The 15,792-nt window shown below is 41.5% G+C and overlaps 2 protein-coding genes across 4 annotated transcripts in view; both read right to left on the bottom strand.

Moving 5' to 3' along the window:
* LOC307133915 (counting factor associated protein D-like) overlaps positions 1–15,792 on the bottom strand; it is a 536,798-nt gene that overhangs the window by 1,355 nt on the left and 519,651 nt on the right. The window lies entirely within an intron of this gene.
* The window catches only part of trioa (trio Rho guanine nucleotide exchange factor a), a 194,813-nt gene that overhangs the window by 94,550 nt on the left and 84,471 nt on the right, over positions 1–15,792 (bottom strand). For all 3 annotated transcript variants that reach the window (XM_079829211.1, XM_079829212.1, XM_079829213.1), the window contains exons 4-5: positions 7,542–7,656; positions 256–448 (exon numbers count right to left, since the gene is read on the bottom strand). In XM_079829211.1, coding sequence (XP_079685337.1) covers positions 256–448; positions 7,542–7,656 — 308 coding nt within the window. The remainder of the gene's footprint in view (positions 1–255; positions 449–7,541; positions 7,657–15,792) is intronic.

The raw sequence follows: 15,792 nt of genomic DNA, 5'->3' as shown, positions 1-15,792 counted from the left end.
TGGAGTGAAATGCAGCGGCGAGGATGTTTCACCTGATTTTTCAGAGGAGTGTGTGAGAATAATCTAGTATTTTTGTATTCTGCAAACACTAAAATGCCTTTAATTCCTTCAAAAAGCACTAATAAACACAAACCGGATTAACACAACGACACCATTTTTAGTATATTAAAGCATGCACTAATTAAAACACGCAAAGAAAGTGTGAATGTGCAGTGATGGACGCCTCACAACACATGACATCGAACGGTCCCGTACCTCAAACTCAAACTTGGAGCTGCCGAAGTTGGTCCTCTGTTTTTGCCAGAAGTTGTCTGGTTTGATGATGAGGGCGATGTGGATGCAGCAGGGAAACGATTCCTGCAGGATCTTCAGGAGAGGCTTGATGGAATCCCACTTGGAGCCACGCATGTCCACGATGACCGTGAAGCCATGTTTGCACACGTCCTCGCTGGAAGACGGGGAGAGAGAACAAAATATGAGCTTTAATCCTCTTTGCATTACATAACCTATGGTACATCCTCCTCGCTAAGAACTGCAACTGGAGGAACTAAAAATAAAGAGCAAAAAAAAAGTGATTTCCCTTGAAAAACCTAGGCATATTCAACAGAACGGACAGACTGGGAGGGAGGGACGGATCGCAGAGCTTACCCATGAAACACAGCAGCAAAACATCTATCAAATGAGCAGGAAACATGCTGAAGGAAGGCCTTTGGTATCCGATCTGTCTTAAGAGCTTTGTGACACCACCTTACGCTGCTGAGCGCATCAGTCCGTCGCTCTGAAATCCACAGCACGCCCTCAGTCAAACATCTGGCTGTCAGATTTCACCTCAGAAAGTGTCTAATCGAGGAGCTGTGGACCAACACACAGCCTTGTGCGACTGCGACACGGTTTTCCACTCTCTCTCTTTCTCCCTCCCTCTCTCTCTCTTGCTCACTGGCTCGCTCGCCCTCCCATTTTTTCCCTGCACACTCGCCTGCTCTCCATCTCTAAAGATGCGCGCCCTTCCCTCTCTCTCTCTCTCTTTATCATGATACATCTCTACCCATCTCTGTGTTTTCATCTCTAGGGGATTTGCTTTGTAACTGTAGAGATCTCTCTCTCTCTCTCTCTCTCTCTCTCTCTCTGGTGTGGCTGTGTGGGTGCAGGGGACAGAGTTTGTGAGTGAGGATGAGGAGGAGGAGGAAGAGCCATTGGCAGTGGCTGAACTGCGGATGGTTCTTGATCGTGCCCACGCTGCCTTTCCCACCAACCACTCTTTCCATCGCGCCCCCTCTCATATCGAAATCTCTCTGTTTCTATTCCCCTCCCTCCTGATAAAAGTACCGAGCGAGTAAATTCATTGCAGTATTACTGGCTGAGGAACATGTTATATTAAATATGTTAGATGTGATGAAAAACTATTCAGTCATGCTGCTCTCTAAAACCCATTCTGAAAAGTGAAGCGTAAAGCAGAAGCAAAAGCGCTTTATGGGTTTTACAACTAATAACAGGGGGATTGTGACATTTTGTTTGCTAAATCGTTTTGAAAAAAAAGTATTTTTCACCACATCTCAAATCATTCTGTGGTGGAAATGACAATGAATACAATGTTATGGCTAACTTCATTGCTAGCATTTTATGCATCTTACATAGACAATTAAATCATATTTTCACAACTATTAGCATCATTTGATTTACAGCTAATGGCAAATTTATGGAAGCTTGTTTCCGCCACGGAATAAAACAATTTAAAAGAAAATTGCGAGGTTTTTTCTCAGAATTGTGAGATCTAAACTAGCAATTCTGAGAAAAAAGTCTGAATTGCGGGTTTATATCTAGCAATTCTGACTTTATAACACGCAATTGCAAGTTTATCCCATGGAATTCTAACAAAAAAAGTCACAATTGCAAAATATTAGGGGAATTAGTGATAAAAAGTCGCAATTACCTTTCTTGTTGTTTATTCTGTGGCGGAAACAAGCTTCCGTACAAATGCAAAAATGCAACAACTAAAAAATGATACTGATATGCATGCATCACATACCTCATATTTCATCTCAATCATGCTATCCGAACTATTAAAACTATATAGAAAAATTATAATTTAAAAAAGTTGATAATATAAAATATATAAATTAGATGAAGAACAAATCAGGTGCAAAATTGTTGATAGTGGTGGAAATGATCACAAATCTATATAAATATTTTTCTCACAATTATCTGAAAGGTTTGAGTTTAACCTAGTTTGTTTTAAGATTTAAAGTCTGAGACAAAAATAATAAAACAAAATTGGGTCACACTTTATATTAGGTGGCCTTAACTACTATGTACTTACATCAAAAAATAAGTACACTGTACTTATTGTGTTCATATTGTATTGCAAAACACTTTTGCTGATATTGAGCTGGGATACAGGTAAAGTTAGGGACAGGTGTGGTGGTATGGGTGAGTTTAAAAGTTAAGGTTAGGGACAGGTGTAGTGGTATGGGTAAGTTTAAAAGTTAAGGTTAGGGACAGGTGTAGTGGTATGGGTAAGTTTAAGGGTAAGGTTAGGGACAGGTGTTGTGTTATGGGCAAGTTTAAAAGTTAAGGTTAGGGACAGGTGTGGTGGTATGGGTAAGTTTAAGGATAAAGTTAGGGACAGGTGTGGTGGGATGGGTAAGTTTAAGGGTAAGTTAAGGGACAGGTGTGGTGGTATGGGTAAGTTTAAGGGTAAGGTTTGGGACAGGTGTGGTGGTATGGGTAAGTTTAAGGGTAAGGTTAGGGACAGGTGTTGTGTTATGGGTAAGTTTAAAAGTTAAGGTTAGGGACAGGTGTAGTGGTATGGGTAAGTTTAAGGGTAAGGTTAGGGACAGGTGTTGTGTTATGGGTAAGTTTAAAAGTTAAGGTTAGGGACAGGTGTGGTGGTATGGGTAAGTTTAAGGATAAAGTTAGGGACAGGTGTGGTGGGATGGGTAAGTTTAAGGGTAAGGTAAGGGACAGGTGTGGTGGTATGGGTAAGTTTAAGGGTAAGGTTTGGGACAGGTGTGGTGGTATGGGTAAGTTTAAGGGTAAGGTTAGGGACAGGTGTTGTGTTATGGGTAAGTTTAAAAGTTAAGGTTAGGGACAGGTGGGGTGGTATGGGTAAGTTTAAGGGTAAGGTAAGGGACAGGTGTGGTGGTATGGGTAAGTTTAAGGGTAAGGTTTGGGACAGGTGTGGTGGTATGGGTAAGTTTAAGGGTAAGGTTAGGGACAGGTGTGGTGGTATGGGTAAGTTTAAGGGTAAGGTTAGGGACAGGTGTGGTGGTATGGGTAAGTTTAAGGGTAAGGTACGGGACGGTGTGGTGGTATGGGTAAGTTTAAGGGTAAAGTTAGGGACAGGTGTTGTGTTATGGGTAAGTTTAAAAGTTAAGGTTAGGGACAGGTGTAGTGGTATGGGTAAGTTTAAGGGTAAGGTTAGGGACAGGTGTTGTGTTATGGGTAAGTTTAAAAGTTAAGGTTAGGGACAGGTGTGGTGGTATGGGTAAGTTTAAGGATAAAGTTAGGGACAGGTGTGGTGGGATGGGTAAGTTTAAGGGTAAGGTAAGGGACAGGTGTGGTGGTATGGGTAAGTTTAAGGGTAAGGTTTGGGACAGGTGTGGTGGTATGGGTAAGTTTAAGGGTAAGGTTAGGGACAGGTGTTGTGTTATGGGTAAGTTTAAAAGTTAAGGTTAGGGACAAGTGGGGTGGTATGGGTAAGTTTAAGGGTAAGGTAAGGGACAGGTGTGGTGGTATGGGTAAGTTTAAGGGTAAGGTTTGGGACAGGTGTGGTGGTATGGGTAAGTTTAAGGGTAAGGTTTGGGACAGGTGTGGTGGTATGGGTAAGTTTAAGGGTAAGGTTAGGGACAGGTGTGGTGGTATGGGTAAGTTTAAGGGTAAGGTTAGGGACAGGTGTGGTGGTATGGGTAAGTTTAAGGGTAAGGTTAGGGACGGGTGTGGTGGTATGGGTAAGTTTAAGGGTAAAGTTAGGGACAGGTGTGGTGGTATGGGTAAGTTTAAGGGTAAGGTTAGGGACGGGTGTGGTGATATGGGTAAGTTTAAGGGTAAGGTTAGGGACAGGTGTGGTGATATGGGTAAGTTTAAGGGTAAGTTAAGGGACAGGTGTGGTGGTATGGGTAAGTTTAAGGGTAAGGTTTGGGACAGGTGTGGTGGTATGGGTAAGTTTAAGGGTAAGGTTAGGGACAGGTGTTGTGTTATGGGTAAGTTTAAAAGTTAAGGTTAGGGACAGGTGTAGTGGTATGGGTAAGTTTAAGGGTAAGGTTAGGGACAGGTGTTGTGTTATGGGTAAGTTTAAAAGTTAAGGTTAGGGACAGGTGTGGTGGTATGGGTAAGTTTAAGGATAAAGTTAGGGACAGGTGTGGTGGGATGGGTAAGTTTAAGGGTAAGGTAAGGGACAGGTGTGGTGGTATGGGTAAGTTTAAGGGTAAGGTTTGGGACAGGTGTGGTGGTATGGGTAAGTTTAAGGGTAAGGTTAGGGACAGGTGTTGTGTTATGGGTAAGTTTAAAAGTTAAGGTTAGGGACAGGTGGGGTGGTATGGGTAAGTTTAAGGGTAAGGTAAGGGACAGGTGTGGTGGTATGGGTAAGTTTAAGGGTAAGGTTTGGGACAGGTGTGGTGGTATGGGTAAGTTTAAGGGTAAGGTTAGGGACAGGTGTGGTGGTATGGGTAAGTTTAAGGGTAAGGTTAGGGACAGGTGTGGTGGTATGGGTAAGTTTAAGGGTAAGGTACGGGACGGTGTGGTGGTATGGGTAAGTTTAAGGGTAAAGTTAGGGACAGGTGTGGTGGTATGGGTAAGTTTAAGGGTAAGGTTAGGGACGGGTGTGGTGATATGGGTAAGTTTAAGGGTAAGGTTAGGGACAGGTGTGGTGATATGGGTAAGTTTAAGGGTAAGGTTAGGGACAGGTGTTGTGTTATGGGTAAGTTTAAAAGTTAAGGTTAGGGACAGGTGTAGTGGTATGGGTAAGTTTAAGGGTAAGGTTAGGGACAGGTGTTGTGTTATGGGTAAGTTTAAAAGTTAAGGTTAGGGACAGGTGTGGTGGTATGGGTAAGTTTAAGGATAAAGTTAGGGACAGGTGTGGTGGGATGGGTAAGTTTAAGGGTAAGGTAAGGGACAGGTGTGGTGGTATGGGTAAGTTTAAGGGTAAGGTTTGGGACAGGTGTGGTGGTATGGGTAAGTTTAAGGGTAAGGTTAGGGACAGGTGTTGTGTTATGGGTAAGTTTAAAAGTTAAGGTTAGGGACAAGTGGGGTGGTATGGGTAAGTTTAAGGGTAAGGTAAGGGACAGGTGTGGTGGTATGGGTAAGTTTAAGGGTAAGGTTTGGGACAGGTGTGGTGGTATGGGTAAGTTTAAGGGTAAGGTTTGGGACAGGTGTGGTGGTATGGGTAAGTTTAAGGGTAAGGTTAGGGACAGGTGTGGTGGTATGGGTAAGTTTAAGGGTAAGGTTAGGGACAGGTGTGGTGGTATGGGTAAGTTTAAGGGTAAGGTTAGGGACGGGTGTGGTGGTATGGGTAAGTTTAAGGGTAAAGTTAGGGACAGGTGTGGTGGTATGGGTAAGTTTAAGGGTAAGGTTAGGGACGGGTGTGGTGATATGGGTAAGTTTAAGGGTAAGGTTAGGGACAGGTGTGGTGATATGGGTAAGTTTAAGGGTAAGGTTAGGGACAGGTGTTGTGTTATGGGTAAGTTTAAAAGTTAAGGTTAGGGACAGGTGTGGTGGTATGGGTAAGTTTAAGGATAAAGTTAGGGACAGGTGTGGTGGGATGGGTAAGTTTAAGGGTAAGGTAAGGGACAGGTGTGGTGGTATGGGTAAGTTTAAGGGTAAGGTTTGGGACAGGTGTGGTGGTATGGGTAAGTTTAAGGGTAAGGTTAGGGACAGGTGTGGTGGTATGGGTAAGTTTAAGGGTAAGGTTAGGGACAGGTGTGGTGGTATGGGTAAGTTTAAGGGTAAGGTTAGGGACGGGTGTGGTGGTATGGGTAAGTTTAAGGGTAAAGTTAGGGACAGGTGTGGTGGTATGGGTAAGTTTAAGGGTAAGGTTAGGGACGGGTGTGGTGATATGGGTAAGTTTAAGGGTAAGGTTAGGGACAGGTGTGGTGATATGGGTAAGTTTAAGGGTAAGGTTAGGGACAGCTGTGGTGGTATGGGTAAGTTTAAGGGTAAAGTTAGGGACAGGTGTGGTGGTATGGGTAAGTTTAAGGGTAAGGTTAGGGACAGCTGTGGTGGTATGGGTAAGTTTAAGGGTAAAGTTAGGGACAGGTGTGGTGGTATGGGTAAGTTTAAGGGTAAGGTTAGGGACAGCTGTGGTGGTATGGGTAAGTTTAAGGGTAAAGTTAGGGACAGCTGTGGTGGTATGGGTAAGTTTAAGGGTAAGGTTAGGGACAGCTGTGGTGGTATGGGTAAGTTTAAGGGTAAAGTTAGGGACAGGTGTGGTGGTATGGGTAAGTTTAAGGGTAAGGTTAGGGACAGCTGTGGTGGTATGGGTAAGTTTAAGGGTAAAGTTAGGGACAGCTGTGGTGGTATGGGTAAGTTTAAGGGTAAGGTTAGGGACAGCTGTGGTGGTATGGGTAAGTTTAAGGGTAAAGTTAGGGACAGCTGTGGTGGTATGGGTAAGTTTAAGGGTAAGGTTAGGGACGGGTGTGGTGGTATGGGTAAGTTTAAGGGTAAAGTTAGGGACAGCTGTGGTGGTATGGGTAAGTTGGGTAAGTTTAAGGGTAGGGTTAGGTGTAAGGGAAGTGTCAACAGTGTAATTATAAATGTAACTAGAGAAATTAATTACAGATGTAATAACATGCAGGTAATTTTTAAAATGTAAGTACAATGTAAAAACATGCATGTACATAATAAGTGTATTGTATCAAATTATTAATTTAAATGTTAGTACATAGTAGTTAAGGTCACTTAATATAAAGTGGGTCCCAAAATTGACATTTGTATGTGAAAAGTATCAAACAATTATGAAAGCAATAAATTATGAAAGCATGATAAAAAAATTTGAATGTGACTTGAATGTGACTTACATATAACAAAAAAAGTTATATAATACAAATCTACCCTTTGTAAATAAAACTGCCCGTAGTTGAGGAAACCTCTATGAAGGTCACAGTCCGCTCTCTGCAGCTGCAGTATACTAGAGTACCAGAGTTACCGCCCTCATGCTCAGACTAATGGATGCTAAAGGCAGCGTAAACAAACATGTTTATAGAGCACGGCTGCTCTGCAGAGCCGTTTAGAGGGATTGAACTGAAGTGCGGACTTGGCCTGCCTCGTTCAGTTTTTAGAAGCACAACAAAAGATCACATATGAAGAGACACAGCATCCCTAGTTCACAGGTCAATTACAGATCAATGCGCCTGACTCTGAGGAAAAGAAAACATCACAGCGCCGAGCAGCAGGACAGATGGCACATTCACAGCACTATTCACCGGATCCAATCTAGTTACTTCTGTTCTTTTATGAAGGAGTGTGTTTGAGCGGAGAGTGACGGAAAAGCAGTCAACAAATGCCCAGCAGGTGCATCTTGGGAATGTGTCGATTAAGTGTGTGAATACCTAGGGATGCCGGCGAGGTAGGCGATGAGTCTGCGGAGATCTTCGTGTCGTATTCGGTCGTGGTTGGTTCGTGATGGGAATGTTAAAACCGGACCGCCACGCTTGTCTCTGCCACCTGGAGAAAAGAGCAGAAAAAAACAACATTAAATCAGCTGATAGTTTAACTTAATACCATAAAAAAAATTTGATATTCAATAACATGCCATATTGATAATTTATCATCTCACTTTTTTGATGAGTAATTTTGTTGTAATATCTTACACACAGCACAGGGAGGCATTATTTGAATTACTGAACTAGGTTTACAAAAAAAGAAGAAGTAAAAAGTAATAAAATAAGAACGAATAAACAAATTGACCAATCGGTAAGCCCTCCCCTCATACGCAGATGAGCCAATAGCAGTTGAGTATCAGTTGCACTGGGACCGGAACTCGGACATCTTTAGGTTTCAGCGCCATAGAGATGCATTGGAAAATCCGAAGCTCTCATCGGTTTGATGGTGTTTATGCTACAAAAATGCTAAAATGTCGTGCCTGAGGTACTGCAACACTGACTCCAGGTGTCCTGAGAGGATTTTGTGTTTGTCATACTCTCGTTAAGTTACGATTAAAGTCCCTGCTAACATACAAACCTACCAACTGTTCTCACATCATGTAACACAATAGGTCAAAAACATGAAGGTCTACATTTCAGTGCCTCTCCATATTAAATTGGTTATATGTAAATTAATTTCATTTTAGATATGTTTAAGGTCTACATTATCTGTCCTACTAAAGAGGACTCCTATTTTGATGGGTATTATAGTCTCCGGGTAACGAAAGGAAGAGCTCGCACGCAGTTTATCGGAGTTGTTTTGCAGATACAAAGTTTACCAGTTATTAACTGCACCCTCGAAAAGTCATAAGCTCTGTGTATATGTTTGTTTACTGTTAGTTGTTTGAGTGTTTGTGTAATTTGCTGTGTATGTTAATGGTAATGCAACGGAGAGAGATAGTTTGTGAATGAGACGTTAATGTGCACTTCTTATGCTTTGTTTGATCAGCTCTTACGATTATTTTTTGGAGTGAATAACGATGCAATAAACTTGATAAACCATCAGTTAAGTTTGGCCATCATTCGGACGGGATATATGCTACAATCTGTGTCCAAAAACATCTTGGGATAAGGTTTTCACACTGACAGCTGTACATTGTAAGATATAGCAACTCTGTTTTTTCGAGTTAGCAACAGTAAACTAAGGGGGGCGGGGCTTACCGATAGGTCAATTGCAAACAATAGCACAAATAAATACAAGAGAGCTGAAATGAAAAACATGGCTTCAAGTTTTGCAGGTGGTAAGAAAAACTACAGAAATGAAAGTACTTAAAATGTTAAACAACACAATACTTTTCATTGCCAAAATTAAATACAGATTAATGCTTCAAATTAAAGTTAAAAAAGTTATTCAGTCAAGAGCACCTGATTTGACAGCAGGTTTATTAGGCTACTGTCACATTAAGAGCTAACGCACGGATCCAATATACTGTTAACAAGCGGCAACCTCCTGCAGGAAAACAACACGGAAGTGACTTAAACTGCAATTCATCGAGTGGCCCTAGAGACAGGCTCCAAAAGGGAGTCAAATCTGTATCTCCCCCATGTTAAAATGACAACTTTACAGCAGAAAATGTTTTTTTTAGTCTGATACAAAAAGTGGTTTTGGTCTATACGGCTAATTTTGCCCTTCATGACAACTTTTATATCAAGCCTCAAAGTTCTGCATAATTAAAGGCATGGCCACTTGAGTGACAGGTGGATTGCTGCTATGGTCGAGCTAGGCGGGCGTGGTTTCCGCAACCAGTCACTTCAGCTCCACCCACATCCCGCCTCTTTGCCCATTGTCAGTTATCCGAGAGTGAGGCGCGATGACGCACTGCCAAGATGGCAACAGCCGACTTTAGGCTTCAAAACAGCTCTTCCGAAACTTACGGGTGATGTCACAGACCCTACATCCATATTTCTTTACAGTCTATGACTGTTACACAACATGCATCTTCTCTCAAATATTACGTTTCAAAACAGACTGCATTTACCTAAATACTCGACAAGACAGACATTTTGAAAATTGGTGTATTTGACCATTTAAATCGCAATAAGTTACGAAAAATAAGTCAATTTGGTACTCACAAACTGTTTGAAAGGCGGCTTTATGAGAGCGCCACTTCTACAGATCATTGGTGCGTGCGCCTTTGGTGTGAGCGTGAAACCTGCTGGAATGACTAAATGATGCGCCATACAAGCACTATTTAACGGAAGCGAATGAGACGAGTGAGTGAGAGGAGGCGGGTGTGTGTCAAACTGTAAATCCGCCATTGGAGAGAAGAGTGACAAGCGCAAGCTGGTATCAGTTTATCTATACTGCACATATTTTAGTGTCGATACATATCAATATTTTTGCAACACCATGACTTGGTTATAAATAATGTTTTTTTTTGTTTGTTATAAGATTTAAAGTCTGAGGGCTCTATTATACACCCAGCTCAATGCGACGCCAGGCGCAATTGCAAGTGTTTTTTGCTAGGTCAGCTCGACGCGGTTATCATTTTCACGTCCAGCGTCACGTTGTTTAAATAGCAAATGCACTCGCACACATCGTTCTCCCATGGGCGTGCTGGTCCGAAAACAAGGTTTGTTCAGGCACATTGTTGGCACTTTGCTATTTTGAGGAACTGAAAACGACTGCACCATTGGTTTAACCCTGGTCTGAAGTCAATAGCTCAGTATTTTTTATTTTATTTAAAGGGTGCCTATAGGCGATGCACAACGCGCATACACTCTGATTATTACACACACAGGGTGCTCCCAGCACACACACACATTTTTAAATATTAAAAATAAAAGGATTCCTCTCTGGAGAAGCGCTCAGTCTTTCCGCTCGTAAATTCCGCCATTTAAATAGCGAATCCACCATGGTGCATGCGCAACTGGCTTTTAAAGGGAATGGGAGATGAGCTCGGATTGGTTTATTGCACGTTAAGCCCAAAACACACCCATGACTGATTAAAAAGACTAGGAAAAAACCTTTTTGGACCAGCCTTTTTTTTCCCCGTGGTTAAACTAGCTGATTCAGAAACGCCCTAAGTGCACCTGCGCCATGTGCTCAGGTCATTAAAATAGGGCCCTGAGTCTGGGGCAAATATAATAAAATGAAATTGACATATGCATGTGAAAAGTATCAAGAATAAAATATGAAGGCATGATCAAGAGTTTTAATGTGACTTTCACATAATGAAAAAGTTAGCAAACTAAATAAGCTTTACTTTGAAAATGCTTCTCATTTCCCATATTCTAGGGCTGCTCCCTAACAATCGACCAAACGTTAGTCAATGACTAGAGGCTTAGTCGACCAAACTTGAATTAGTCGGTTGGTCGCAGAAAAAACTAACTCTGCAGTAAGTGGCAGTCACACAGTCCGTGGCAGACATTAACACAGCTGTTAATTATGTGGAGCAGGAAATCAAAATATTCGCCTATCATCAACCTCAAACATAGCTTAATGTTAGCCACTTTACACAGCAGCTCGCTGTAACGTTAACCTACATAAATGTTCGCTATTATTAGGCACATATAAGTGTTCATGCAGAGTGTGAAAGCACCCTTTACTGCATGACATTTACCTTAACCTGCACTTCTCCACTGTACTGCGGAGATGAGAGTCAGTGCCGTCGACTTTATATCTGCAGCCGACACGGACTCAGAAAATATTACTTTATAAATAAATTATTAAAATGTTCAGACTGTATTCTTTCTGTTGGTTTCCCAACTCATTCATAATCAATACTGCCGGTGTGCTGTGGCTTTATGCACTTGAGGGCTTGATTTATATTTGAAATGCCCAATATTATGGTTTAGTATCCCTGGTGAAAAACCAGCCTAGGCCTTGGTTTAAGCTGGAAGTAGCGTGTTCAAGCTGGTCTTTCAGCCTGGCAAAGCTGTTGTTCAGCTGATCTTTTAGCCGGTCTCCAGCTAACAAAGTGTCCAAAACCCCTCTAAAACCAGCCATCCAGCTTAGGCTGATTTTAGCTGTTTTGTCAGCAGGACTGTCATGTAGAGCAGGGGTTTTCAAACTGCTCCAGGGGTCCTCCTGAAGGTTCTAAGGGGTTCCCAGAAAATTTCAGAGAATAAAAAGACAAAAGCAAAAATGGATAAAGTCTACCGAATATTCTAACTTCATTTCTAAATGTTTCTCTCCTTTCTTGCTGTATCCATTCCAGAATTGTATATGTTTGCTTTGTATCTTTAGCGAGTTTTTCTCACTATAGTCCCCTTTATCATCCTCACTGGAGTTGAAAGGCAGCTTTCTTAACACAGTACGTAAGCTGATTACATACATTTATTGTGAAAGTTGCTTATACAAATTTTTTATTGAAAATGTTCTTCTTCAGGTTTATACATCACAGTTGATACAACATTAATATCCAGTTTAAGTTGGGAAACATTATGTTGTATTTATAATGTCACACTTACTATTTATCTAACAGTTGAAATGTGTTTTCGTACATAAAAAAGATGGATTTTAGGAAGGGGGTCCCTCATAAAGGTTCATCATATTTAGGGGTCCTTGGCATCATAAAGTTTGAAAATCCCTAATGTAGAGCAATGTTAGCAATATAATATCCTTTCTCAGCCCTGAAACTCAAAACCATTTTCTGATAACACCCCTAATATACAGGCAAACCAAAAATTATTATTACACCAGATATATTTTTTTACTAGTGGGTTCAGGACTCTATAGTTCATGTATATACGTCAAGATGAATTTAATCTGACACAGTTTAAATTATTTAGCATTTTCTAAAGCGAATAAACTGTTATAATGTGACAAAATGTTGAAGGTGTCTGATTAAATTTAGGTTTGACTGTATATATTTAAGCAATTAAATTAATACCATATTATATGAATGTGACTAGTCGACTAATGGCTTAAATGAATGACTACTAGACTCCCATATTTCCAATGTCAAATCCTGTGCATCCAATCAAACACCCATCACTATTAATATGGGTGATACTAAATATAATAGAATATTTGAATCAGCCTGTGTTATTATATATCTTCATTAGACTATAATCAGAGTAGACGCCTTAGGAATCAACATATGGCACAAACAAAAACTAGTCTAAAAGGGCAGGAAGTACAATCCATTCAATATGCTGCAAACAGCCTCTTTTCGTGTCAAATTAGTGCATCTATTCTGACTAAAGTCTACCGTCTGTAAAAGATAAAAAGCAATACTCAAGCTGTGAAGTGCAGCACATTGCCTGATTCAAATGTTCTTCAGCGCAGGGTCTTCAGAGAAAACTGAATGACCGTTTTTGTAAACGTGAGATAATTCAAGACGAGACTCTGTTACATGATTTATCATCATAACTTACCATCAGTGTAAATCTCTCTGAATGACTCAGCTCCTGTTCACTGTTCAAGTGGTTAGACACTTGAAATAAGTATCTCTAAAATAACTTTTTTGTGCCTGGGAAAATTTTTCAGTTTGTAAGTGTGCGGAGGAAAAATTGACTGTATAAATCTAAATTTAAGTTCAGTCATTTTTATACATGTACAATAAATAAAGTACTCATTTTACCAACTCATTTTACCCAAGCGAGTCAAGATCAGAAGAATGGGTCAGGATGGTCAAGTAGTCATTCAACAACCAACTAGTTGATTAGTAAGGCCGGCTACACACTGGCTGCGTGGCGTTTTCGGTCTTTGCACACCAGAAACGTGTCTGAAGCCGCACTGCTGCTAGGTGACGTACAAGAGGGCTATCTCAGGACATAGTCACCGACAGATATTAAACATTCATGTCAAACATAAATATGTAGCCTACTGATACAGCAAAGCCAACGTTGGCAGTATTGACGGCAAAATAAGCTACAGAATATTTTGTTCTGTATTGACAGGTGCTTGTCAGGCTATCACCAGACCAAGCTCAATTTAAGATTGAACATTGGTCTGGGGAGTCTGCTCTGTATTTTATACTGCACAAGAGGCGTGATAAACGAGCATAAGTTAAATGACTCTATACGCAATTGGATAGTCCTTCAACCAATCAGACCACAAGAGGCGTGATCAACTGGCATCGATCAATCGCTTCTCTAAACGTCCTCGTGTTAAACCCGCCAATTGTGCGCCAGGTGGATAAGCCAGTCTGTGATTGGTTCCCGCAAAAGTGTAACAGAAGCAGTAGAAATGAATGTACAGGTTTCCAGAATGAGTTGCAGGGCGAAATCAAATCGTCGGCAGATCAGGCTGGGTTTACCCAATCTCTAGACAGGTGCAATATTTGTAGATATTTCTCGAAATCGATAATTATTATTATTTTTTAAATTACAATTATCTAGCCTGGCGTGGCCATACTCAATTCTAGTCAGAATATGAGTCTGGTACCGCTCCATTGAGCTTTGATTATGGGGCGTGTTTCAGCCGAGCCAGGAAAGACCTCAATTGGATAGACCCACAACCAATCAGAGCAACGGAGCGACGCGTAACGTTAGTTGTCAAATGTCAACAGAACTCAACTGCACTGTGTTGCCAAGTCCGTGTTTTTCTCCATGTCCGCGGGTTAAAGCGACCCCAATTATGTGATTATATAAACCCAGGAATGCGAATTTTAGCAGGCAACCTTGCCAAAATAACATATTTTGCCAACCAAACGCCATTTTTTTCCGGAGAACCCCCCGGAAAGTTATTGTTTTGGGCTATAGTTTTGAGTAGCAATTGTGCGCGACATTGCAAAAACACTTGGAAACCCTGTCTGCACGCACGCTGGATTAAGTAACGTTACAAGAAAAATATGAGTGTAAACGATCTTTGCCAGTAATAAAAGAATTTAAGGATACACAGAGTAGGCTACTTACCAACACGATCATCGTTTCTGAGAGAAATAGTGAAGGTGAATGCATATACGAACAAGTTCTCCATTTAGGATAAGAGCAAATTGAACCCAAGAGCCTTCGATGACGTGGATGATTACGTTACTGTTGATCATCTGTCGATCATCGTCTAAAGCCCGCCCTGACAATTTCATTGGTCCGAACAGTTTCTGTTCGGGCATAATTACTCCTCTATGGAGCGAGTCCAGACCAAATTGCCCGAGCAAACATTTTTGTGGGCGGGGCTAAATTCAGCTGGCATCCAGGCTAACAATTATCTGCATTTATGTCAAAACCTAGAGACTTTAAAATATAATGTCATTTATTAATATGCATTCATGTCAAAATGACATCTTTTCCTATTCTATTTTGCCTGGAAACACTTCCAACACGCTTGCGTGTCACATGAAAAATAGGTGTTGGTTCTATTTCTAGCATGCATGCGTTTTGAGACGCACGTGTCATGCAGGCAGTGTGCAATCTCTAACCTGTTAACATGGGAGCAAAAATAAAAATGGACACGCCACGCAGCCAGTGCGTAGCCGGCCGGCCTAAGGGTGTGTTCATACCAAGCGGCAACCTCCCGCTGTTTCTCTTGAAGCCAATACGGAGGTGACATAAACTGCAAATCATCGACTGGCCGCTAGAGACAGGCTCCAGAAGGAGCAGAATCTCATTGAGCTTCATGTTAAAATGCCCAACTTTACAGCAGTAAAACACATGTTCACAGTCTGGTACAAATTGTGCTTTTGGTCTATACGGCTAATTTTCCCCTTCATGACAACTGTGAGGGGGGTGAATTTTTTTTATAACTCATTCGTTTACATTATATAAAGCATTAAAGTTCTGCATAATTAAGGGCGTGGCCACTTTGAGTGACAGGTGGATAGCCATTTATCTGTTGTCCGTTAGTCATCGCATCACTTCAGCTCCGCCCACGTCCCGCCTTTTTGCCCATTTTCTGTTATCCGGGAGTGACGCGCTGCCAAGATGGTGACGGCCATCTCGTCCATACTTTGCGCTTCAGAACGGCTCATCAGAATCCTATGGATGACGTCACGGACACTACGTCCATATTTTTTTACAGTCTATGGTTCACACTTGACATGTTTGATTCGATTAAAACGAACCCTGGTGCGAATGCGGTTCATTTGAATAAAGGTGCCATCCGAATCAGAGACCGCTCAAAAGATGGGTCTGGTGCAGTTCAAATGATATATGAACGCGGACCAAACACATGTAAAGGAACCGAAAAAAGGAAGATGTGACCCTAAAAAGGACAGAATGCTCACACATATCATGTCGTAATGTTTCCCATCACAGTTCGGTACAGGCATCA

This window comes from Gobio gobio (genome assembly GCF_949357685.1).
Source record: "Gobio gobio genome assembly, chromosome: 11".
Lineage (NCBI taxonomy): Eukaryota > Metazoa > Chordata > Actinopteri > Cypriniformes > Gobionidae > Gobio > Gobio gobio.
This window is presented reverse-complemented; position numbering and strand designations above follow the sequence as displayed.